This window comes from Capricornis sumatraensis, chromosome 21, assembly GCF_032405125.1.
Source record: "Capricornis sumatraensis isolate serow.1 chromosome 21, serow.2, whole genome shotgun sequence".
Classification (NCBI taxonomy): Eukaryota; Metazoa; Chordata; class Mammalia; order Artiodactyla; family Bovidae; genus Capricornis; species Capricornis sumatraensis.
Window position 1 is genome coordinate 35,538,430 of NC_091089.1, and position 23,955 is coordinate 35,562,384.

Sequence of the window (23,955 nt, forward strand, 5' to 3'; positions counted from 1 at the left end):
TGAGTGACTAACACTTTCACTTCTTAAGCATCAGAGATAAGCGTTTCAAGCAAACATTTTTATTTTCAAAGTTCAGGGAAGCTTTACCGGTTCTTCTGGGTTGTTAATAAACTCAGAACCAAAGATAATAATAAACTGTCCATTGAAAAGATGTTCTTTTGACATGCTGGTTGCCTTCATCCCTATAGGATCCAGAGTTGTAGATAATGTATTCTGGCTTTTTACTCCTCCAGCAGAGCAACGCTCTCCTGGCTTCGTGTAAAAAGTAATGTTTTATGATCCTGGTGAATCATAGCCTGAACCTGGCCCACTGCCTGTGGGACGAGAGAGGAAGAACATGTTCCACTGAGGGTGCCAAGTGGGCCCACAGCAGGGATTCAGAGAGGCAGCTCTTCAGAAAAGGGCAGGGGCTGGACTTCTGCCATCCTAGCATCCCTGCCTATCTGCCCAGGGAAGGAGGGGGAATGTTTGTCACAATGGTGAGAGACTTGAATACTGGCCACAAAGCTTTTCTCCCTTCACAGCCCTCAATTTGTCTATAACAGAGAAGAGGAGAATGTGTGGGAGAGAAAAATTAGGGGCTCAGTAGTCTTAATACCTGAGTGAGTTTTAATGTAATTTTTAAAAAGTTTTGATTGAAGTATAGTTGATTTACAATGTTGTGTTAATTTCTGGAATGTAGCAAAGTGATTCAGTTATATACATGTATTTTCTATTACGATTTATTATAGGATATAGTTCCCTATGCTATACAATAGGACCTTATTATCTATTTTATACACTGTAGCTTGTATCTGCTAATCTTAAACTCCTAATTTATTCCCCCGCCTCCTCCCTTTCCCTTCCGGTGACCATAAGTTTGTTTTCAAAGTCTGTGAGTCTGTCTTTGTTTTGTAAATAAGTTTATATGTATCATATTTTAAATTTCACATATAGGTGATACCATACGGTACTTGTCTTTCTCTTTCTGACTTACTTCACATAGTATGATAATCTCTAGGTCCATCCACGTTGCTGCAAATGGCATTATTTCATTCTTTTCATGGCTGAGTAGATTCCCATTGTGGTGAAGGAAATGGCAACCCCAGTATTCTTGCCTAGAGAATCCTGTGGACAGGGGAGACTGGTGGGCTGCTGTTCATAGGGTTACACAGAGTTGGAAACGACTGAAGCAACTTAGCATGCATGCATGCATTGGAGAAGGAAATGGCAACCTACTCCAGTATTCTTGCCTGGAGAATCCTAGGGACAGGGGAGCCTGGTGGGCTGCCCTCTATGGGGTTGCACAGAGTTGGACACAACTGAAGCGACTTAGCAGCAGCAACAATATCCCATTGGGTATATATACAGCACATCTTCCTTATCTATGTATCGCTCGATGGACATTTAGGTTCCTTCCATGTGCTGGCTATTGTAAATAATGCTGTTATAAAGCTTTGGGTGCATGTATCTTTTCTTTTTTAATTTTTAAAAAAATTTTTAAATTTAAATTTATTTATTTTTAATTGGAGGCTAATTACTTTACAGTTTTGTATTGGTTTTGCCATACATCAACATGAATCTACCACAGGTATACACATGTTTCCCATCCTGAACCCCCCTCCCACCTGCCTCCCCATACCATCCCTCTGGGTCATCCCAGTGCACCAGCCCCAAGCATCCTGTATCCTGCATCGAACCTGGACTGGCGAGTTTCAATGCCATTCTCCCAAATCATCCCACCCTCTCCCTCTCCCACAGAGTCCAAAAGACTGTTCTATACATCTGTGTCTCTTTTGTTGTCTCGCATACAGGGTTATCATTACCATCTTTCTAAATTCCATATGTATGAGTTAGTATACTGTATTGGTGTTTTTCTTTCTGGCTTACTAGATGAATAGATAAGAAAGCTGTGGTACATATACACAATGGAGTATTACTCAGCCATTAAAAAGAATATATTTGAATCAGTTCTAATGAGGTGGATGAAACTGGAGCCTATTATACAGAGTGAAGTAAGCATCTATCTTTTCAAATTAGAGTTTTCTCTGGATACAGGCCCAGGAGTGAAACTGTTGGATCCTATGGCTTCCCTGATGTCTCAGGTGGTAAAGAATCTGCCCGCAATGCAGGAGACCTGGGTTCAGTCCCTGGGTTGGGAAGATCCCCGGGAGAAGGGAAAGGCTACCCACTCCAGTGTTCTGACCTGGAGAATTCCATGGACTGTATATATAGTCCAAGGGGTTGCAAGGAGTCAAACATGACTGAGCGATTTTCACTTTCACAGCAACTCTATTTTTAGCTTTTTAAGGACTCTCCATACTGTTTTACATAGTATTTGCACCAATTTACATTCCCACCAACAGTGTAGGAGGGTTCCCTTTTCTCCACACTCTCTCCATCAATTATTATTTGTAAAATTTTTAATGATGGCCATACTGACCTGTGTGAGGTGATACCTCATTATAGCTGTGATTTGCATTTCTCCAATACTAATTTTTAAATGGTTATCACTCTATTAATAAGCTTCCTTTGGTAGGGGCTGTATTTCCCCATTACTTTATGGTCCCATAGAGTCTAAAACAGTGAAGTCTGATAATGCGTGCTCAATAAAATATTTCTAGAGAAAATGAGATCATAATATGAAAGCATACACATGAATTTTTGAGTCAGACATGACTTAGCAACTGAACAACAATAACATATGAATTATGACACAATTGCAGTGGCTAAACGTCATGAAGAATTTTCCATGCCTATGTAGTAATTTTTAGCATGAACTTCTTCTTTCCATTAGTCCAACTTTGTCTCCATTACTGGCCTCAATGGAATATTCCTCCTCATTTCTACATCTGTGAAACATCCTTAAACTTTAGTAAAGCAACAAAGCTTTCTACTAAGAAGCACAAGAAAGGCAGGGACAGCTTAAACCTTCACATTCTGTTGATAGGATCCTAGATTTGGAAAGGACCATATGGATAAGCATGGTTCCTACTGTATGGGGCAGGTGTGGGGTTGAAGAACTCGCCTGAGATCTGCTCATTTAGCCAATCAAGGGTTGAGCCAGATGGAAAAGCTTTATGTTTTCCACTCTGAGCACATGAAACCAAGAACTACCAAAGACTGTTTTGAAAAGACCTTGCTATAAGCAAAAGCGGACATCAAAGCAGAGATCTGAGAAGGCAGGCTTCATCCCTGGCCTCTCTGAGAAGGCAGGCTTCATCCCTGGCCTCTCTGAGAAGGCAGGCTTCATCCCTGGCCTCTCTGAGAAGGCAGGCTTCATCCCTGGGCTCTCTGGCAGTTCTATTAAAGTGCAAGGATGCGGCCCTTCCCCTGGTAAAGAGTTTTTTGTCCAAGGCAATCTGGTGATGCTATTACCACAATCAAGGCAGAAAGACACAGGAAGCCTGTCACAGAGAGGCACTGGCTCTTTGTCTCTCCCTTCTCTTTTCACCACCAAGAACTGCACTGATTTTAGCATCTTCTCTTCCTCTAGCTCCTTCTGATTCATTCTGCATGATTCCCAGAGAGGTTATCTTTTTTATCACCCTTCTCATTCATGATGAAAAATCCCAAAGAAATTTTTGAAAGGCTGGGACATAGGCTCATCAAGGTTTTGCATTTATATTGATGTTAAAATTTCATGAGTTCAAAAAAAATTTTTTTTTTTGGCCTGTAAGAGACTGGCTGGAAGCCTAAAAAATCTATTTTGTTTCCCATATTATTATGCCTGGGCTTCCCTGGTGTCTCAGTGGTAAAGAACGACCTGCCAATGCAGGAGATGCAGGCTCAACCCCTGGGTTGGGAAAATCCACTGGAGAAAGGACTGGCCACCCACTCCAGTACTCTTGCCTGCCAAATCCCATGGACAGAGGAGCCTGGCGGGCTGCAGTCCATGGAATCACAAAAGAGTCAGATAGGACTTAGCGGCCAAACAATGTATGTTGTTATACCATGTAAGGACAAATGTCACCACAGGTTCATATATCTGAAAGGGAATCAGCTATGATTCTTCTGTCTTCTGCTCACCATGGTCACTATGGATGGACCATCTCTAAGAGCAGAAGAATCACCACTCAGAACCCCCTCTTACCAGCAGGACTCCCTCCACTTTAATGCAAGCAATCCATGTCCCTGGTACAATTGAAAACGGGTCTGCAAAACCATTTCCAGGTACGGTGACAAAGGCTGGCTCCTTACTCGGCTGGAATATGATCTCTTTGCTTTGAGCAGCACCTATCAGAAATGAAAAGAATTGCTTAGGGCATCTTTTGAGCAGTCAGTGTTCTGATATTCAACTTAAAACATTCAGTTTACATCTAAGAAACTTTCAGATGCTTCACTGATCATATGAACTGATCAGATTTACTGATCTTATCTTCAACAACAGCATGAATGTATATGCCTATTTATAAAACAGACTAGCAACGTATTGATAAGATATTAGCAGTGGCTATCTATGCTGTGATTGTCAGTCATTTTAAAATTTATTAAATATATGAAGACATGCAAACTGCTTAGAAAAGTTTGTTGCACATAGTAAGTATTCAATATATTACATAGATATTAAACTTTTTTTTCCTTTTCTTTATACATAATTGAATTTTTTAAATTTCTATTGATGTGTGCTCAACTGCTCAGTCATGTCTGACTTTCTGTGATCCAATGGACTGTAGCCCACCAGGCTCTTCTGTCCATGGGATTCTCCAGGCCAGAATAATGGAGTGGGTTGCCATGCCCTCCTCTAGGGGGATGTTCCTGAGCCAAGAATCAAACCTGTGTCTCTTAAGTCTCCTGCACTGGCAGGTGGGTTCTTTACCACTAGCGCCACCTGGGAAGCAGGTCACTAAGGAATATACAACTGGGCTCCTGACTCAGACGTGGGGGCTTAGGAAAGGTGTTCCAAAGCACAAGAAAACAAGCCACAGCGGATTCTAACTGTTTGAGTCAACGGAGGACAAACTGCTGATGACGCTGTCACTGGGGATGACGCTGTCACTGGGAAGGTAGTGGGTCCATAAGAGTTTGGGGTCTGAAGACTGGGACTTGTCCACAGAGATTAGCTGTGTGCTTAGAAAATTTACTACACCTCTCAGCTGTTTCCTCCTCAGCCCTCTTCAGTTCTCAAAATTCTCATCATGTGAGGAAATGGATGCTGGAGTATTCTTGAAATAATAAAGCTTGCCAATTCATCCTATTAGTTACTCTGAATCAACCTCTGGGCTTCCCTGGTGGCTCAGTGGTAAACAACTGCCTGCCAGTGGAGGAAACACGGGTTCCATCCCTGGGTGGAGAAGATCCCCTGGAGAAGGAAATGGCAACCCACCCCAGTATTCTGGAGAATTTCATGGACAGAGGAGACTGATGCGCTAGAGTCTATGGGGTCGCAAAGAGTCGGACATGACTTAGCAACTAAACAACAACAAATCCACCTCCAGCCTTACAAGCTTGACTGACACAACACAGTAACATCACTTCTTACCCCAAGTCCCAATCTGTCATGGATACTCAATGAAGACGCTTAAATTTCCATCCTAAATTAGATTTCCACTGGTGCCATTTTGTGTCCCTGTGGAATTCATACTAGTATATTCCTGGAATCTGTTTCCAGGACCAAGAGAAGCCCTCACCCCTGCAGAACACATGTTCAGGCCTCATCTCTGACTGTGGTGAGGCCTGCCCTCTGACTGTGTCCCTCCTCTGTCCTCAGGAATCTCTCACCCCTAAATGAGATTGGCATGCTCCTTTCTGCAGCCCTCTTGGGCTTCAGGCTTTGCCACATTCATCCTTTTTAAAGCATTTTATTTATTTATTTATATTTTGGCCATGCCATACCATGTGTGGGATCTTAGTTCCCTGACCAGGGATTGAACCCCTGTCCTCTACAGTGGAAGTGCAGTTTTAACCACTGGACCTCCAGGGAAGTCCCTACCACATTCGTCTTAAAAACTCCTATCCTCACCCCTTTCTCCTTGAATTACTTGGTTTGCCTGAAACAGTGGGAGAATTTAGGGCAGGAGGCCAAGGCCTCTCAAGTAATTCTGCAAAGTGACACCCAATTTACCTGAACGAGCTATAAACTAGCTTCACCCTGTGGTGATGTGATAACCCATGGGGTTCAGCCAGGGTACACAGACTGTTATACTGATTTTTTAAATGACAGTTAATAACAAATTTAACAGCACAACTTAAACATGCGTTTAGACACAGAAAAGGTACAAAGGACAGAGCATAAGTGTCCCAATCATTGCAGTCTTCACATTTCTGAAGAGATCAACTTTGCGAAAATTGGAGAAAATGCGAAAAGCGGCTTGAAAATTTACTCACCTGCCTTAGCCCAGGATGGATAAATAGTTATACGACCAGATACTGCTTCAGTTCCAGGGTTCATATATCTTAGAACAACATGAAACAAGGAGAGACTTGACTTCCCCACATTTAACATGATTCTTACTTCATTCTGAAAAATACCAAAAACCCATAAAGTATAGAAGAGACAACTGGTTAAAAGAAATGTTAGCCAGACAGTGACTTTATTCAAAAGTTTCACTACTGGGCTTCACTATACACACCCACACACCCACACACACACACACTCAAACACATACACACACACTCAAATAACACCACATGCACACCCACTCAACAAGCACCAAGTGACTAACTCTGTGAAAGATGAAAACAGGCAAGTCAGCCAATCAATTAAAATCACTTACAATTAAAGTCACAGTGAAAACACACTCCCCTCAGCAACCAAGCTCCTCTTTTGACCTTTTAGCAATCAGGCATACAGAGCGGAAGGTTAGATGAATTAGTTTAGGAAAAGCCACAGTGACGGGGCAACCACCACTGGCTGGGAGAAATAAAAAGACAGAGGAGAAGGAAAAGAAAGTATGTTAGAGAACACCACCAGCCCCATCAGGAGAGACAACTCCAGGGTCTACTTCACATACATAACACTTGAAACAGTCACAGAAACCAGTAGAGGCTAAAGAGAGGCTGTGAAAAAGTGTTAGTTGTTCAGTCGTGTCTGACTCTTTGTGAGCCTATGGACTATAGCCCACCAGGCTCCTCTGTCCATGGGATGTTCCAGGCATGAATACTGAACTGGGTAGCCACCCCCTTCTCCAGGGGATCTTCCAGACTCAGGGATCAAACCCGGATCCCCTGAACTGCAGAGAGATTCTGTACCAAGCTGAGCCAGCAAGGAAGCCCAAGGAGAGGATGAGATCTGGAGCTAACTAAAATACACCTGCTAAATAATATGGAATTTATCTCAATCCCTATCGGAGAAAAACATGGGCTCTCGGCTGGGGACAGGGAGTTCTGCTGGTCCCCAGGTCCCTGGTCCTCATACAATGCTGTGTAAGTGTTGCTATGCCCATGACCTTGAAGGAGAGTCTAGACTACTTCAATTCTGAACCAAAGACCACATGTCCAGATCTACCTGCATCCCAAGGAAAGTTCATGAAACATGGAAACTTCTAAATCAGTAGTTCTTTAGGCCTTTCCTTCAGCTCCTTTGGTTGAAATAAAGGGGATTTTTGTTGAGTGAGACATCGATGACAGTAAAGACTGGTGCTAAGTAGAATCCCTTGCTCTGGGAGAAGGGGTGGCAGCAAACCCACCCTGAGGATCTTCATGGCCCTCACAATTTGATAGAATTCATCTTTAAGGGTTGATTCTAGGGCTTCTCTGGTGGCTCAGACAGTAAAGAATCTGCCTGCAATGCAGGAAGATCCCCTGGAGAAGGAAATGGCTACCGACTCCAGTATTCTTGCCTGGAGAATCCCATGGACAGAGGAGCCTGGTGAGCTACAGTCTGTGAGGTCCCAAAGAGTCAGGCACGAGTGAGGGATTAACACTTTCATTTTCACATCTTTAAGGGTTAACTCCACACTAGAAAATAATAATGCAAGAATGTATTAAGGGCAGAGTAAAGTAAGTGTTGATTCCAGGCAACACCACCCAAGTTCTCTAACTAAAAATACTAACAGAAAAATCCATCATTAGAAATTCACTCTTTTGTGTTAACCAGCTATTCTTTCAAACTGCAAATACCTGGGAGGAGGTATATACCTTAACTGGGCTCTTAGTCACTCCACTCACATCCTATTATGACTCAGTGGAATTCACTGCCTTTTTCTGAACAACGGAGTAAGAGGAGGGAACCAAAGAATTGCTATATTGGGGGAAAACAGTAAACAGTGAAGTGTCTAAGATCGCTAGGTACTATTACAGAAAGGCAACCTAGATAGGGGACTTTGCCAGGCGAGTAGCAACATTAGAATCAATGAGGGCTCCTAGGGAACTGTGAGCCCATCCCTGTTTCTCTAAGAGCTGTCTGATTTTTTAAGTTATTTTATCTATCTGTCTATCTACCTATCTAGTTATGCCAGGTCTTAGTCGCGGCACACGGGAACTTCAGATGTGGCTTGCGAACTCCTGGTTGCAACACATACTGACTTACAATTATCATCAACTTGCCTCTTGATTCTCAATTTCTCCACTAAGCAACAGCTTAAAGAGAACAACCTCAAAGAGAAATCCTAAGAACAAAACTACTCAATGACTATACAGAAATGTTGTTATAAATGTTGTATAAATTCCAAAGGCAAACAGGCAATGTGTAAATTCCTTAATTATTCCACTGCAAAGCCAAAAGAAATGCATACAGTAGACAGGACTGAAGGAAAGGAGAAATATGGAAAGAAAAACGGAATAGCACTGACTACAACTCCTCCTTTATCTTAGTTTATGTTCATATAGTAATTCAGAGTTTAAAAAAATTTTTTTTAATATTAGTCAAAAATCAGCAAAACAGGTTTTATTAGCATTATTTGTCAACTCATTTTTATTCTCCACAAATGGCTTTAAAGAAAAAGGTCTCTCATGTTAAAATAGAGCCTAATCTCATTTGGGAAACTTCTTTTTAATTAAAAAAAAAATTTTTTTTTGCCACACCTCAAAGCATGCAGGATCTTAGTTCCCCGACCAGGGCTTGAACCCGATCCCCCTGCAGCAGAAGTGCAGTGTCTTAGCCACTGGACGGTCAGGGAAGTCCCTGGGAAACTTCTTATCAGAAGAATGGAGCTGACAGTCAACATATTAGACACACAATAGGACACAATTTATGTTTAGCATCACCTAAATTTATACAGTCAGAATAAAGAGGAGCAGGTTTGTGAAAATTTCTTTGCTTTAAGGGATTATCTCCTCAAACATTGCTTATTTTGTACATTGTTTATTTTATTTGACGATTTCATTTTTTTTTTTTTAAGTGTTGAAGAAAACCTTTCTCACTTGTGGCTTTTCTCTTACCTTTGTATGTGCTATAAACTTTTTAGAAAATAGTCTGTGTTACTTTTAAGAATTATTTTTATTATGCTGAAATGTAAAAGTTACACAATTTTTTAAAAAGTCTCCAGGGATAAACACCATCTTTAATCGCTTCATTTTCTGATTTGGTGACCAAATTAAAGTAACAGTAAGCTGTGAAGTCGATATATATGCTTAATAAAAAATACAACCTTAGCCGGAGCCCCATCCATACTCCGCAGAACAAGAATTCTGGAGTCAGTTTTGGGAAGAGCCCACCTCTTGGGGGACCCTCTGAGAGAGCTGTGGGCAAACGCCTGGGCAGCTCTGCCCTGAGCCGGGTCCCCTTGGCTGCTTACCTGCACCGGAGTCATCTGAGCGTATCCCCTCCAGCTGAACTCTGGAAATTCCAGGGGATCAAACCCAAACCGAAGTGCTCTTCCACTGGGTGTAGTGCCGTCTTCAATCTCGTACCTCATGTGATGCAAATCCGGAAAATAGTAGTTGTTTTCAGGCCTTTTATAAACAAAAAGTAAATGCGCATATAGTGAAGTGAGGTTCACTGATAACCCAAATATCCTTTAATCCCAGTAGGTGGCACTAAAAGAACTCCCCATAATTAACAGAACACATTAAATATGGACAAGGGAGGGAGGCCCCCTGCTTTTTCTCTAAACTATTGCTTCACGTAAACATTCACAAAAAATATATCCGACTCCTATTCATTCCAGTTAGAGAAAATAATTAAGAACAATCCAATGACGGCATCCTCTGAAATGTTCTAAATGGTTACCAACCATTTAGCAAAGTCAAACTGGATTATTTGCCATAAATTCATTCATTTATATACTCACATTCACTGATTACATAAATATTAATGTCTCTGCAAGGAAATCCAACCAGTCTATCCTAAAGGAGATCAGTCCTGGGTGTTCATTGGAAGGACTGATGTTGAAGCTGAAACTCCAATACTTTGGCCACCTGATGCAAAGAGCTGACTCATTTGAAAAGACCCTGATGCTGGGAAAGATTGAGGGCTGGAGGAGAAGGGGACGACAGAGGATGAGATGGTTGGATGGCATCACTGACTCAATGGACATGAGTTTGGGTAAACTCCGGGAGTTGGTGATGGACAGGGAGGCCTGGCGTGCTGTGGTTCATGGGGTCACAAAGAGTCGGACACGACTGAGAAATTGAACTGAACTGAACTGAACTGAACTGAATGTCTTGCCAAGCACTGTTGCTAAGCAGCATAGATATAATAGTGAACACAACAGTGAAATTGTACTGTGAATACATATTACATTATGACAAATACTTTCCTAAGCTGAGATTAGAAGTTAAATACATTTTCTCTACATACACATTCATGTTTTGATCATTAGAATGACTTTTCTATGCCTTGTCTCCTCTTATTTTACGCCTATAAATGGACTCAGGAGTCCAATATTGGTAACCACAGAGAAGGATCAAAATTACTCTAACTCGGGACTTCCCTGGTAGCCCAGTGGTTAAGACTCCACACTTCCATTGCAGGGGATATGGGTTCCACCCCTGACTGAGGAACTAAGATTCCACATGCCACGTGAGAAAAGTTAAAAAACAAAACCAAAATTTTCTAAACCTTCTGTGACATTCTATATTCAAACAACTTGAAGTCCTTCAGAACGGTAGGATTTTGACAATCCAGTCCCAAGCTAATAGGTGTTGATGGATTTAAAACCATAAAGACCAATTAGTCAAGGAAAATTAAAGGTCTGCTCCTATACTGCAAGTAGAATTAGGAGTGCTTACAGTTTCATTGGAGCTAATTTATGAAGAGCCCTGAAAATGTTCATTCTCATTGACCTAGTAATTCTACCTTGGGGAATATTTTCTAAAGAATGACTTTATAGGGTCAAAAATTAACATAAAAGAATGTCTATAATAGTGAAAATCTTGGAAACAATACAAATGTACAATTATGAAATAATCAAAGAAATTTTAAAATATTATGTAACCATTAATATTTTAACACTACTTAATTACAATGGAAAATGTTCATGATATCATGTGAAGATATTGATATAAATTACATGAAACAAATTCAATACTAATTTTTATTCATAGAAAAAGCCCAGAAAAATACAAAAAAAAATATTAAAAGGTGTTATCTCTGGGTGGTAGAATGAAGACTTCCCTTTGCCTTTCTACCTTCAGGTACTCCTTAAAATTTTACAATGAATACATATTACATTATCACAAAAACTTTAGAAAACAAAGTGAATGTGAATGCTTTCTAAACTTGTAGGGAAAACTAAAAATGCAGATTATAAACAAACATTTGGAGGAACTGAGGGCAAAAAGATGCAATATTTATCAACCTGGAAGAAAGGTGGTGTGGCATTTACATTTCTGGTTTGCTAACCTTTTGTTTCAGTATTATTCACTACTAAATCAAAGGACAATTTAAATCCCATAGGTATATATATGGAGCTTCCCAGGTGGCACTAGAGGTAAAGGACCCGCCTGCCAAGGCAGGAGACATAAGAGAGGTGGGTTCGATCCGTCCATCAAGAAGATTCCCTGGAGGAAGGCATGGCAACCCACTCCAGTATTCTTGCCTGGAGAATTCCATGGACAGAGGAGACTGGTGGGTTAGAGTCCACGGGGTTGGAAAAAGTCGGACACAAATGAAGCGACTTAACACAACACAACACATGTATATATGTATTGACTGTAATGTCAGTATTTTGGCCTCAGGAAAATTTGGGTAATTTATTCTGATGCATTACTTCAACTTCCAAGTTAGCCAATCACCTACATAGCGGGAAGGAGAAAACACTCATGCTGGTTAAATAGGGGGAAAGCTCACTTTATCAACAGGAGGGAGGAAAGAAGCAAAACATGGGTGGAAAATGTTTCTGAGCCAATTCACAAAGTTCCTCTCTTCCATCGTGAGCCTTGCTGGTCTACTGGAAGACGAAACTACAGATGTGCCCTTCTTCACACTCATTTTATTATGAACCCCTATGACCACCATTTGTTTAGAAAGACCAGGAGAAAGCACAGCTGAGCAGCTCTGAACCTGAGAACACAAATGCTGGGAACATCAAGGAAAAGGAGACATGTTCCATTCTATCAATAAATAAGATGGTTCACTTGACTACATTAAAGATCTCTTTATTAACCTGGTGAAAAGGCAGAAACAGTGAAGGTGAGATTTAGAAGACATTGCATGTCACAAGAGTTTCAGCAAATGATTCAAAGTCGGCATATTAAAAATTAGACTTTTCCTCCCTCCACAGAGGGACACTTATGGATGGATCATGGTTTCAGATAAATACAGAAACTGCTAAACAATCAGGACAGAGGCTGCACGCACCATACCCACCATAGTCCCTCTGGGACCTCAGTTTCCACTTGGCTCCCTTGCTCCTTTCATTCATTGTGATTTGCTTCTGCATGAGACGGAGGACTTCCTCCCATTCCTAAAGCTGTCTTACCCCCCCCAGCACCCAAGCCCCACAGTCATGGGTCCTGAAAAAGCAGCAGAAGGTGCAAGTGCCAGGCTCCTCCAGGTTGGGAGTTCACATGGATGTTCACCCATGAGAACCCACCTGCTGCCTCCAGCTCAAGACTCGCCCACCTGGCTTTCTGCCCCTCTGGGAACTTTCCAGTGAGGCTACTCTGTGATCTGCCAAGTGGCATCATTTTAGAGCTTTATACCTCCTGCTTTTTTAAAAAAAGAGATTATTCTTTGATGTAGACCTTTCTTAAAGTCTTTACGGAATTTTCTGTTTTATGCTTTGGTTTTTTTGGCTGTAAGGCATGTGGGATCTTAGCTCTCTGACTAGGGATCGAGCCCATACCCCCTATTGGAAGGCGAAATTGTAACCACTGGACCACCAGGGAAGTCTCTTAACTGGACTCACAGACGAGCGTCCAGGCTGCAAATAACAACACAGCTTCATCTCCTGCTCTCTCACCGTGGGACCGCCTCTCTCTCCCCAGGACCGTCAGCACAGACAGGACGCCGAGAAAGGCTTCACAACATCAGAACACAAAGGCATCTCCCTGAGGACTCACCGCTGGCAGGCCTTCCCCACGACGTGCTCTCGGCACTGGCAGACTCCGGAGGGCCCGCTGCATACAGGCGTGACGGCTCCACCGATGTCACACCGACACCCTGAGAGTCGGGAAACGGCTGGGGTCACCCATCACAGCATCTCCAGGCTGGAGGCCTTCCCTCCCTCTATGAGGAGTGGAAACCAGGAAGCCCGGGTTGCCTTCTTTCCCCGGACGCATCTTACATCCAGGAGGTATTTGAAATTTGTAGGAAAATCCCAGAGTAAGATGGCATGCCCTCCCTCCCCTCAAGAGTCCACCCGAGAAGCAGAGATGCACTGGTAGGTCACTTCCAACTCTGCTGTACCACGTAAAGTGACAGCAGCCCAGGAGCTAAGCACGATTTCACAAGACAGTATGTTGTAAACAGCAGGTGCTAAGGAGAGGCTGCTTGAAAGATATCAGAGTGGCCTTGTGGGGTGACCACTCCTGCAATTGTATTATTTAACATGGTATTATTATTTTACGTGAACTTTTTTAATATTTCAAATTTATCTTTAAAATGACTAAGTCAAGATGTTATTTACATCTCTAAAATGACTAAGTCTTGATGTTATTTCCGTCTCCCCCAGGGCTCCCCCGCACCCCAATTGTGATTTTTTTTATAATTGACCCAACAGTGTGCTGCTAGAAGAAAAGGGGAAGCGGCTCTGGCTGAAATTTACTACTCGTCTTAAGGGAATTTTGGCCAATTTCCCTAGACAGAACTTTTCAGTCCCATTCTATCAGAAAGTCAGCAAGAAGACAGTGAACTCGGAAGCAAGGTTACTCTGACAGTCTTTGCCCATCAACATTTTTGCCTTACACAGGAACCCCTGGGAGAATTTACCTTGACACCCAAAGTAATTGCTCTTTTCCAAAGCAAAATATCCATCTTCGCATGTGTCACAGGAATCGCCACCAACATGGGATTTACAATGACAGTCACCATCTAACTGCAGAACAATGAGCAGATGACAAAATTTGGTGAGATTACAGAATTTGCTGTGCTTCCCTGGTGGCTCAGATGGTAAAGAATCCGCCCGCAATGCAGGAGACCCAGGTTCAATTCCTGGGTCAAGAAGATCCCGTGGAGAAGGGAATGGCAACCCACTCCAGTATTCTTGCCTGGGAAATCCCATGGACAAAGGAGCCTGGTGGGCTACAGTCCATGGGGTAGCAAAGAGTTGGACACAACTAAGCGACTTTCACTACTTTTTCACAGAATTTGCTAATCTTCAAGATTTCAAACTGGCTTGTTTTGTCCTATGAAGCAGAGTAGCCGAGATCTGAAAATTCCCATGAAGATGGCCACATGTATATAATTAAAGAGGTACTAACCCCCTGCTGCAGAAATCCTACAATTAACTATTACTATATTCTACCAGCATCCCAGGAAAAATTGGCCCACGTTACCTGCCCACACTCTCCAATTCCACTCATGGTTCCCGCCATGTGGCATCGGCATTCTGGGAAGAGAAGAGAGCATTCTTGGACCAAGGTTACAGAAAGGCCAGTTCCGCCTCTAGGTACAGGACACGCTAGTAATAATACAGGTGCAATGACTTTCCAGCATGCTCCAACAGAACTCCAGTTTGGATCCATCAGGCCTAAAACTGGATTGCTTCCTGAGCTCAGCAGAACCCAACAACTGGATCAGTACCATCTACCTACAAGAAGTACTGGTTCATTTATGACCATTCATAAATGACAAAAGCTGCACCATCATGGGATTTTTACTCAATTCTAAGGTCAAGGTTATTACTGATATGCTTACATGAAAATATATACTATTGAAAAATATTCACTCCACTGAGCTCTCTTTAGCTTGGTGTTTTTCAGTTCTACCCTGGCTTCCAACTAAACATAAAATGAAAATAAAATGAAACCGGAAAGTGTGGATTATAAAAACAAGGCAGAAAAACCATTTTATCAAGCAGCTGCCATCACAAACAACATGATACATATGGAAACAGGATATAAATCCCTTGCTGAGATTTCGAAAATGCCAAAAGTCAGGGGGTGAAACATCAAAACATTTATACAGAATTTCAAACAAACTGAATGGATTAAATCAATAGCTCTTTTGTGAGCTGAGTCACTGAGATAGAGAAAATTAAGAGGAAGTTACAATATATTAAAAACACTGAACATAGGAAACCTTACCTGAACATCCATCAGGGTTTTCTTTAGCCAGATTCCAATATAATGGTTTGCAGATGCTACACGAAGGACTTTCAACATGAAGCTTGCATTGGCAATGGCCCTTTAAAAGAAAATTAATCATCTGACATCTTAGAATGAAGAGGTTTCCAAACAAGCATTCTGAGAAAAGCTGGTCACAAAAATATATTTTGGTCATGAAAAGTAAATTAAGTATATTCAGGGGGAGTGAAAGTACTGAGTTGATTTTAGCAATATGCTAATTGCTTTTGTTTTACTATTTACTTATTTGTTATACACAGAATCCATATATGTGCTTAAAACAAAACTGGAAAATTCAGAATAAAAAATTTTTTTAAATTTAAATTTATTTATTTAAATTGGAGGCTAATTTCTTTACAATATTGTATTGGTTTTGCCATACATCGACATGAACCTGCCACATGTGTACACAAGAAAAAATTTTAATGATTCTTATTTACAACATTGTCATTATCTGTGGATTTTGTTACAACGTGGATATAAATCTAAACAGAAAATATCTGAACATTTAACTTAGTGAGATTCAGTAGAAATTAGATTTATCTGCAAGCGTGTTTATAATATGCAAGAGTCACCTCCTCGCTTAAACATCATCAAGTCCCACAGTGAGGACAGAGAACTTTCTCCCACTTTCCCTCCAGAACCTGGGGTTCCAGCTTTGCAGGCTCTGAGGCTAAGAAGACAATTTCTAAAGTGCTTAGAAAATGAATCAGAATGCCACAGCACTGTGCCTGGAGTCACATCAAATAGACTACAATTACTCTGTACACAGACAGCTTAATTAAACGTTTACTGGCCTTTGATTTTCTTAATTTTAATTATCTGTGTCAAGCTTATGTGCAGGTCTCTAGGGAGGTAATGCCTTCAGATGAACGCTAGGACTCTACAATTCTACAAAAAGTTTAAGTAAACTGTATTCTTTTGGTCAAAACCAAAATTACAATATCATATATGCACTTTGAAAAAGAGCAATAGTCTCTTCAAGCAATTCAGCCTCAGGTCTTATTTTAATTTACTTTTAATTTCAGGAAGCTCACAAATGTGTCAGTCTCAAATAAACATCAGAATAATAGTTAGAACTGCAACCCTTTAACAATCTTCTACTTACCAAACTGGAGTCCATAGTTCCAGCTGGGTCACAGACATTGCTGGAGCCTGGATATGATATATAAATAGTTATATGGTATAGAAATGTCTGGAGTTTTAATGTTCATTTGTCCCTTTGTTTTGATGTCTTGAAGTTTTTTTCTTTAAGCTTTCCTTGTTTTTAAAACTAGTGCATCTATATTGATATTTTTTGATAGGTGGGTGGCAAGGTCTTTGCACCCATCAGTTGGCCAAAAAGTTTATTTGCGTTTTTCTATAACATCTTATGGTAAAACCCAAAAGAACTTCTGGACCAACTCAATAATTCAGAAAAAGACACCTCTAATAGCCTTCGTGGTCCTTAATCCCCAAATCACCCTTTTGGTCACTGAAAAAGGTGACTCTCTTCCCTGCCTCCTGCTAAAAGTTCATTTCTAAATGACGAAAAGGCAACTGGGGAAATAAATGAGTCAAGAATTTTGAACATCCTTAGAATTATCCAGAAGAGGGCAGTATTATACAAAGAGTTTTTTTTTTTTTTTTTTAATTGTCCAATTCGATGCTAGGCTTCCCTGCCTGGTGGCTCAGAAGGTAAAGAATCTGCTTGTAACGTAGGAGACTGGAGTTTGAGGCAAGATCCCCTGGAGGCGGGCATGGCAACCCACTCCAGTGTTCTTGCCTGGAGAATTCCATGGACAGAGGAGCCTGGTGGGCTACAGTCCATGGAGTCATGGACACGACTGAGCGACTAACACACTAGCTGTTATAGAATTTGTAAGTACATTTTTTAGTTAACCAAGACTTACTTCTTTAATTATCACAGCTCCCTTGCTCTCCACCTGTACTAAAATTATGTCTGACTGACTGACTGACTGAAGTCGCTCAGTCATGTCCGACTCTTTGCGACCCCCTAGACTGTAGCCTACCAGGCTCCTCTGTCCATGGGATTCTCCAGGCAATAGTACTGGAGTGGATTGCCATTTCCTTCTCCAGGGGATCTTCCCAACCCAGGGCTCGAACCTGGGTCTCCCGCATTGTAGACAGACGCTTTACCGTCTGAGCTACCAGGGAAGTTTACAATTAATTAATTTCTTGCCTTAGTCAATCTCACGTTACAAGGGGAAGAACCAGGCAGATTAGGGTCAAAAGTGAAGCAGTGACCAGCAGTGGGTCTGGCAGGCTTTGCAGACTTCTCTGGGAGGTTGGCCGCACACACAAGGTGGAGAGGAGCCCACCCTCCAGCCATCTGCGGTCTTCCCTACCTTGGCAGTGGGGGAAATCAGAGGCGCCCGAGAGACACCTGTCGCACCGCTGTCCCGTGATCCCCGGCCGGCACTCACACTGTCCAGTCACTGGGCTGCAGGGCATCTGGTAGGACCCAAGGGCTGAACACTGGCAGGCTGGATGAAAAGACCTCGGTCAGACCCACAGCAGGAGCACCCGGGACCGGCATAAGAGTACGGAGGTGGGGCCCGAAAGACCCAAAGGGAGTTCCAGCTTCACCTCTAATCAGACCTGGAACCTGAAACACATCGCTCTGTTGCTCTAAATTGCAGTTTCTCCTTTTTTAAGTGGGAATAATATTAGCACCTACTTGACAAGAGCCCAGTAGGGTAGAACTCCAGGAGAGGGACTAGAGAATTAGTGACGTGGTCCTAAGAAACTAAACATAAGAGAGAAGAAGAAACAGGCCTAGTGCCGCTCAGCCAGCCAGACACCAGGACACAACTCAGTTCTTTAGCTATCCAGGCCAGCATCCTCAGAGGCCCCACATTCCCTCCAGGCCTGTCTGCAGAGATCAGGTCCCTACCCAGGGGCAGACGACTGAGGAAACGTTCCTGGGTTCTGGGATGGTTTATGCTTGCACGTTGCCTAGGCCGTAGGGCTCAGATGTTGGCTCAACACCAAGTACGGCTGAAAAGGTGCTTTGTTAGATGTGACGAACATTTAAGTCCGCTGACCTCGAGTAAAGCAGGTTACTCTGCACAGTCTGGGTGGGCCTTGTCCCGTCAGTTGAAGGCCATACGAGAAAAGCATGAGGTTCGGGAGGAAGAAGGAATTCCGCTTACAGGCAGCCCGTGGACGCCAGCTGCAGCGTCAACTCCCCCCTCCCTCCCTGGGTTTCCAGCCTACTGGTCTGCCCTGCAGATTTTAGATGCACCAGCCCCACAAACACATGCACTGATTCCTTAAAATAAACCTATCTATATCTATAGATATAGTAGGTCCCTTACATACAAACCCTCAAGTTGCAAGCTTTCAAAAATGCAAACGTGCGTTCCTCCAACGACAGGCACAAGTGAAAACTGCAGCCTGCCCTCTGTCTCCTGTTGCTGACGATCCTTCAGCTCTACCATCTCCCACCTCCTCTCCCTCCTCCAGCCAGTAACTCTTCTTGCCAATTCAGACGATGCCAGCCCCTGTATGCCAGCCCTTGTACTGTACTATTGTACTTTTCAAGGTACAGTACTATAAGGTTAAAAGTGCTTTATTTTTCGTGTTTGTTTTATATGTATTCTTGGTGTGAAAAATATTATAAACCCATTACAGTACTGTACAGGGGCTTCCCTGGTGGCTCAGATGGTTAAGAATCCACCTGCAATGTGAGAGACCTAGGTTCAATCCCCGGGTTGGGAAGATCTCCTGAGGAGGGCATGGCAACCCACTCCAGTATTCTTGCCGGGAGAATCCCCATGGACAGAGGAGCCTCGTGGGCTACAGTCCATGGGGTCGCAAAGAGTCAGACACGACTGAGACACTAAGCACACAGAGTACAGTACTGTATAACCTACTGTGTCAGTGGGGTACCTAGGCTTACTTTTTTGGATGAATGAACGTGCTCTGGGGCTGGAACTCGTTCACAGGTGCGGGATTTACTGTACAGACACATCCTATGGGTTCTGTCCCTTTGGAGATCCCTGACACAGGTCCTCTCTGCTCTTCTTCCTTTAAGGAAGGGAATGCAGAGAGCAAACACGCATGCTGGCATTTGGAGCAGCAACAGGAGCCCGGAGCAACAGAGGAGGCAGCTCCAGCCAGCATCACATGGGTGAAATTAACACTGACTCCTCCCAGGACCAGAGGGGTTGTCCAGGGAGCCTCGGAAGATGCAGATACACTCCAGAGGTGAAAACAAAGACACGGCTTTAAGCACAGGTACATTATTTTAAATCATGAATGACTCAATCTGGCATCACACTTTGGGTTTCTAGCCAGCTTATCGATGAAAGCTGCCAGATCCCAAACTCAAACCCAACACTGGCAGCCTGTTTCTCACTCTTGGAAATACCACAAGGCTTTGCAAATATTTCAAATCTGCTCTTTGCTTTGATCCAGGTCCTTCTGAGTTTCTGGAATCTTTTCTTCTCATCTGCTCTTCACCATGCTTCTGCTTTGAGATACTTTGATTCTCAAAGAGTATTTAAAAATGATGATATTAAACAATACAAGGAATGAGGGAGCCTGTCTGCTGTGCTCCCCTGAAGTCTTCCAGCCTCAAGCAAAATCCTGGTCTTTTTTTCTGGTTGTTGTTCATTCGCTCAGTCATGTCTGACTCTTTGCAACCCCGTGGACTGCAGCACGCCAGGCTTCCCTGTCCCTCACTGTCTCCTGGCGTTTGCTCAAACTCACATCCATCGAGTTGATGATGCTATCCAACCATTTCATCCTCTGTCGCTCACTCTCCTCTTTCACCCTCATCAAGAGGCTCTTTAGTTCTTCTTTGCTTTCTCCCATTAGACTGGTATCATCTGCATATCTGAGGTTGTTGATATTTCACCCAACAATCTTGATTCCAGCTTGGGATTCACTCAGCCTGGCATTTCGCCTGATGTACTCTGCATGTAAGTTAAATAAGCAGGGTGACAATATACAGCCTCAACATACTCCTTTCCCAATTTTGGATCAGTCCATTGTTACATGTCCAGTTCTAACTATTGTTTCTTGACCTGCATACAGGGTCCTGGTCTCTATAACATGCCAAATAGATATTTATTAAATGAAGGAATAAGCAACTATTGAAATCCTTTGCCAGATCCACCCCTGTAGTTCAACTGATATGTGGTTTCTCATTGAATTTTGCAACACTGCTGTGTGAGGCACTGTTCTGGGAACAACACCCTCTTCCCTGTCAGTGAATAAACTCACAGAGGGAGGCGACACTGCCAGACGACACATAAATTGCAAGGAAAAGAGAGCTCCTTATTATTTCAGGGGTGCTCTCAACGCCCAGGATTTTGGAGCTCTTCTTTCTGTTGGAAGAGCACGCTGGCGCCTTCTCCATCAGAGCCACAAAGTCAGCATTTCAGTTCCATCGTAGTGAACACCCTCCACCTCTCTGGCTAACTGATCAGACGTACAGAAAATCCCAAGGCTTCTTCCAACCGCCTCAATGTTCTAGACAAACACTGAACTGCAAAGCGAAGGGCCAGTTCAGAGCAAAATTGCACAGAACTTGGCCCATCCTTCTGGATTTGGTTTTTCCCCTTGGAAAGGCTGGGAGAGGGCTCTCCCGGGGGCATCCCAGGTCAGAAACCTCCCCCCGCACTGCCACCTGCCATCCACTGGTGCATCTGGCCTCTTTCCAGGGCCAGTTTGTCTGATTTGTGAGAATATGCTGACATGTAGGAAGAGGTTAGACATGCACTGGTAACATGTATATAGCACTTGTCTAAGGAACTACCTGTAACCACAACCCAAAGACTATGGCAAACTCCAATGCGGACAGTTCAGGTCCCGGGATACTGAGGTTTACGGGCAGCTCCACTGTGACAGGCTTCAGTGCCAGCCATGGGAGGCCCTCATTCTCTACACTCCCACCCTCCTGGTCTCTGCTCTAAGTGCTGACTAGCGGCTGCTTAGCAAATTGCACGAGGGAAAAAGCAAGAGGAGGAAGGAAGAGAAAAAGAAAAATCAAAAAGGAGAAGAAGGAAGGAAGGATGGACGGAGAGGATGAAAAAAGAACAACACCTCCCGCCCTCCCCCGCCAAAGGACCAAGTTCACAGAGAGCCTCGGTGTGTTTTCCGGTTGCAGGAAAAGTGCTGAGCCAGACGTCAACACAAACATAAAGCTGAAATACATAGAGACGATTCTCGTCATGGCCTCACATCTATGATTTGACTTTCAGCTCCAATCAAGAAAACTGCAAGCACTTCAGTGAATCCAAAATCAAATGAGGAGGAGACTGCTTTGCGCTTAAAGTCTGGAGCAAATTAAGTTAATACAAAACATAAATGCTGGACTGCAGTTGAAAAGAACAATTAGGAAGAGTTTTAGGATTCTTTTTAAGATTTTTAAAAAATTTTAAAGCAACATTAGGGCAAAGCCACACAAGCATTCTTTGGCTAGACTACATTGGACCCTCCGATGTAGGATTTGTGGCTACACTGGTTCGCTTCTAAAATTCCATGGGTCAAGCAACCAACTTCATCTAAGAAAGATCGCAAATTGAAATACTGGGTCAGGCCTTGACACTAGACCAAGTTCAGATTTCAGCATGTCTGGCCTTCAGCCACTGGCTTCAACACTGCCCAAAGGGAAAAAAAAAAAAAAAAAACATTAAAAGATCACAAAAGCTATTAGAAAAAGTGAGTACCAGAGAAGGGAGACCATTGGCAACAGAATGTGAGAGCATCCCAAAGGCTTCCAGAGCCTAGTGGCTCAAATCTGGAAGAACGAACTTGGCGGCACACCTCTCCACGCCGCCAGGAACGAGGCTGCCCTGATCTTTCTCCTCCTGTTTTTTGTCAGACTTCATCTTCACTACTCATAACCTTGCCTGCTCCTAACATAAGCTCCTCTGGGATTGGTCCCTGAAAAGTCAAAGTGTAGTCGCTCAGTCAAGTCTGACTCTTTGTGAGTCCATGGACTGTAACCCACCAGGCTCCTCTGTCCATGGGATTCTCCAGGCAAGAACACTGGAGAGGGTAGTCATACCCTTTCTCCAGGGGATCTTCCCAACCCAGGGATTGAACCCAGGTCTCCTACATTGCAGGCAGATTCTTTACCATCTGATCCACCAGGGAAGCCCAGATTGGCTCCTAGTGGACCTTGAAATGGAAGGTCTTGTCTCCCACCTGCTAGTTCTTCTTCACTTTGTCAATGAGACATTCGGGGCCTACAGCTTAAATTAGACATGTAAGCATCCCTACCTCATGCTCTAAAACTTCATTATTTGGGATGTCCTTCCATGGGGAAAATATACCTGCAAGGATGAGGTTACCACCCCAGGCCAGAGTCGGCTCAGTACTGAATCTGCCTCTAGGATGATTCGTACAACTCCAACATAAGCATTAGCTGTACTGACGTTTCAACGGGAAACACACTGGGTCTTCCAACTCCTAATACGGAACTTCTCTGGCGGAAGTCAAGGTACAGAAAGTACAGATACCCCATTCCTTTCCTTACCCTCCCAGCTGCCGGGTGGTCCAAATCTCTGGGCGGGGACTGCGGAGGGTTTCTGTGGTCCAAGAGGCCAAGGCTGAGAAGGGGGACAGAGGATAGAGGCCCAGGACCAGGAGGAAAAGCGAGGGCTGGGAATGTGGCACACGGGGAGATCAGACAGGACTGGGGCTACAGGCTCTTAAAATGAGGTACAGCAGAGGTTCCCAACCTTTCTGGCATCAGGGACCAGTTTCATGGAACACAATTTTTCCACAGGCCAGAGCAGGGGAGGATGGTTTGGGGACGATTCAAGCGTATTACATTTACTGTGTGTGTTATTTCTATTATCACGTTGTGATACATACTGAAATGTTGGAGTTAAGATACCTTGAATTAATTGGGGATTTACCTTATGGGTTTGGTTCAAGCCCTTAATTCAGAAAAGTGCATAGCCATTCCCTTCTCTAGGGGATCTTCCTGACCCAGGGATCGAACCTGAGTCTCCCGCATTGCAGGCAGATTCTTTACTGCCTGAGCCACCAGGGAAGCCTGCAATGGTGGAGGACCCAGGTTCGATCCCTGGGTCAGGAAGATACCCCGGGAGAAGGGAATGGCAACCTATTCCAGTACTCTTGCCTTGAGAATCCCAATGACAGAGAGAAGCACGCCCGTCTATAGTCTATCGGTTTGTAAAGAGTCGGACACAACTGAAGCAACCTAGCACACACACATCACTGACTGCACACCTGTTGTTCTTCGAGGCCTGGGCCAAACTCCTCCCTCTCCCTCCCTCCAGCCCCTTCAGTGGCTCTTACTAGGATGAGAGACTAAGAGACAAACCAAGTGGAGAAGCAGGAGGCTGCAGTTTTGCGTGTGCTGTCCTCCTTCCTGGAATCCCC

At 43.4% G+C, this 23,955-nt stretch overlaps 1 protein-coding gene across 1 annotated transcript in view; it reads right to left on the bottom strand.

Annotated features, from left to right (window-relative positions):
- Positions 1 to 23,955, bottom strand: part of LOC138097474 (laminin subunit alpha-3-like) — a 173,431-nt gene that overhangs the window by 56,148 nt on the left and 93,328 nt on the right. Inside the window, exons 15-16 of the mRNA XM_068993656.1 lie at positions 13,366 to 13,465; positions 9,657 to 9,813 (exon numbers count right to left, since the gene is read on the bottom strand). Coding sequence (XP_068849757.1) covers positions 9,657 to 9,813; positions 13,366 to 13,465 — 257 coding nt within the window. The remainder of the gene's footprint in view (positions 1 to 9,656; positions 9,814 to 13,365; positions 13,466 to 23,955) is intronic.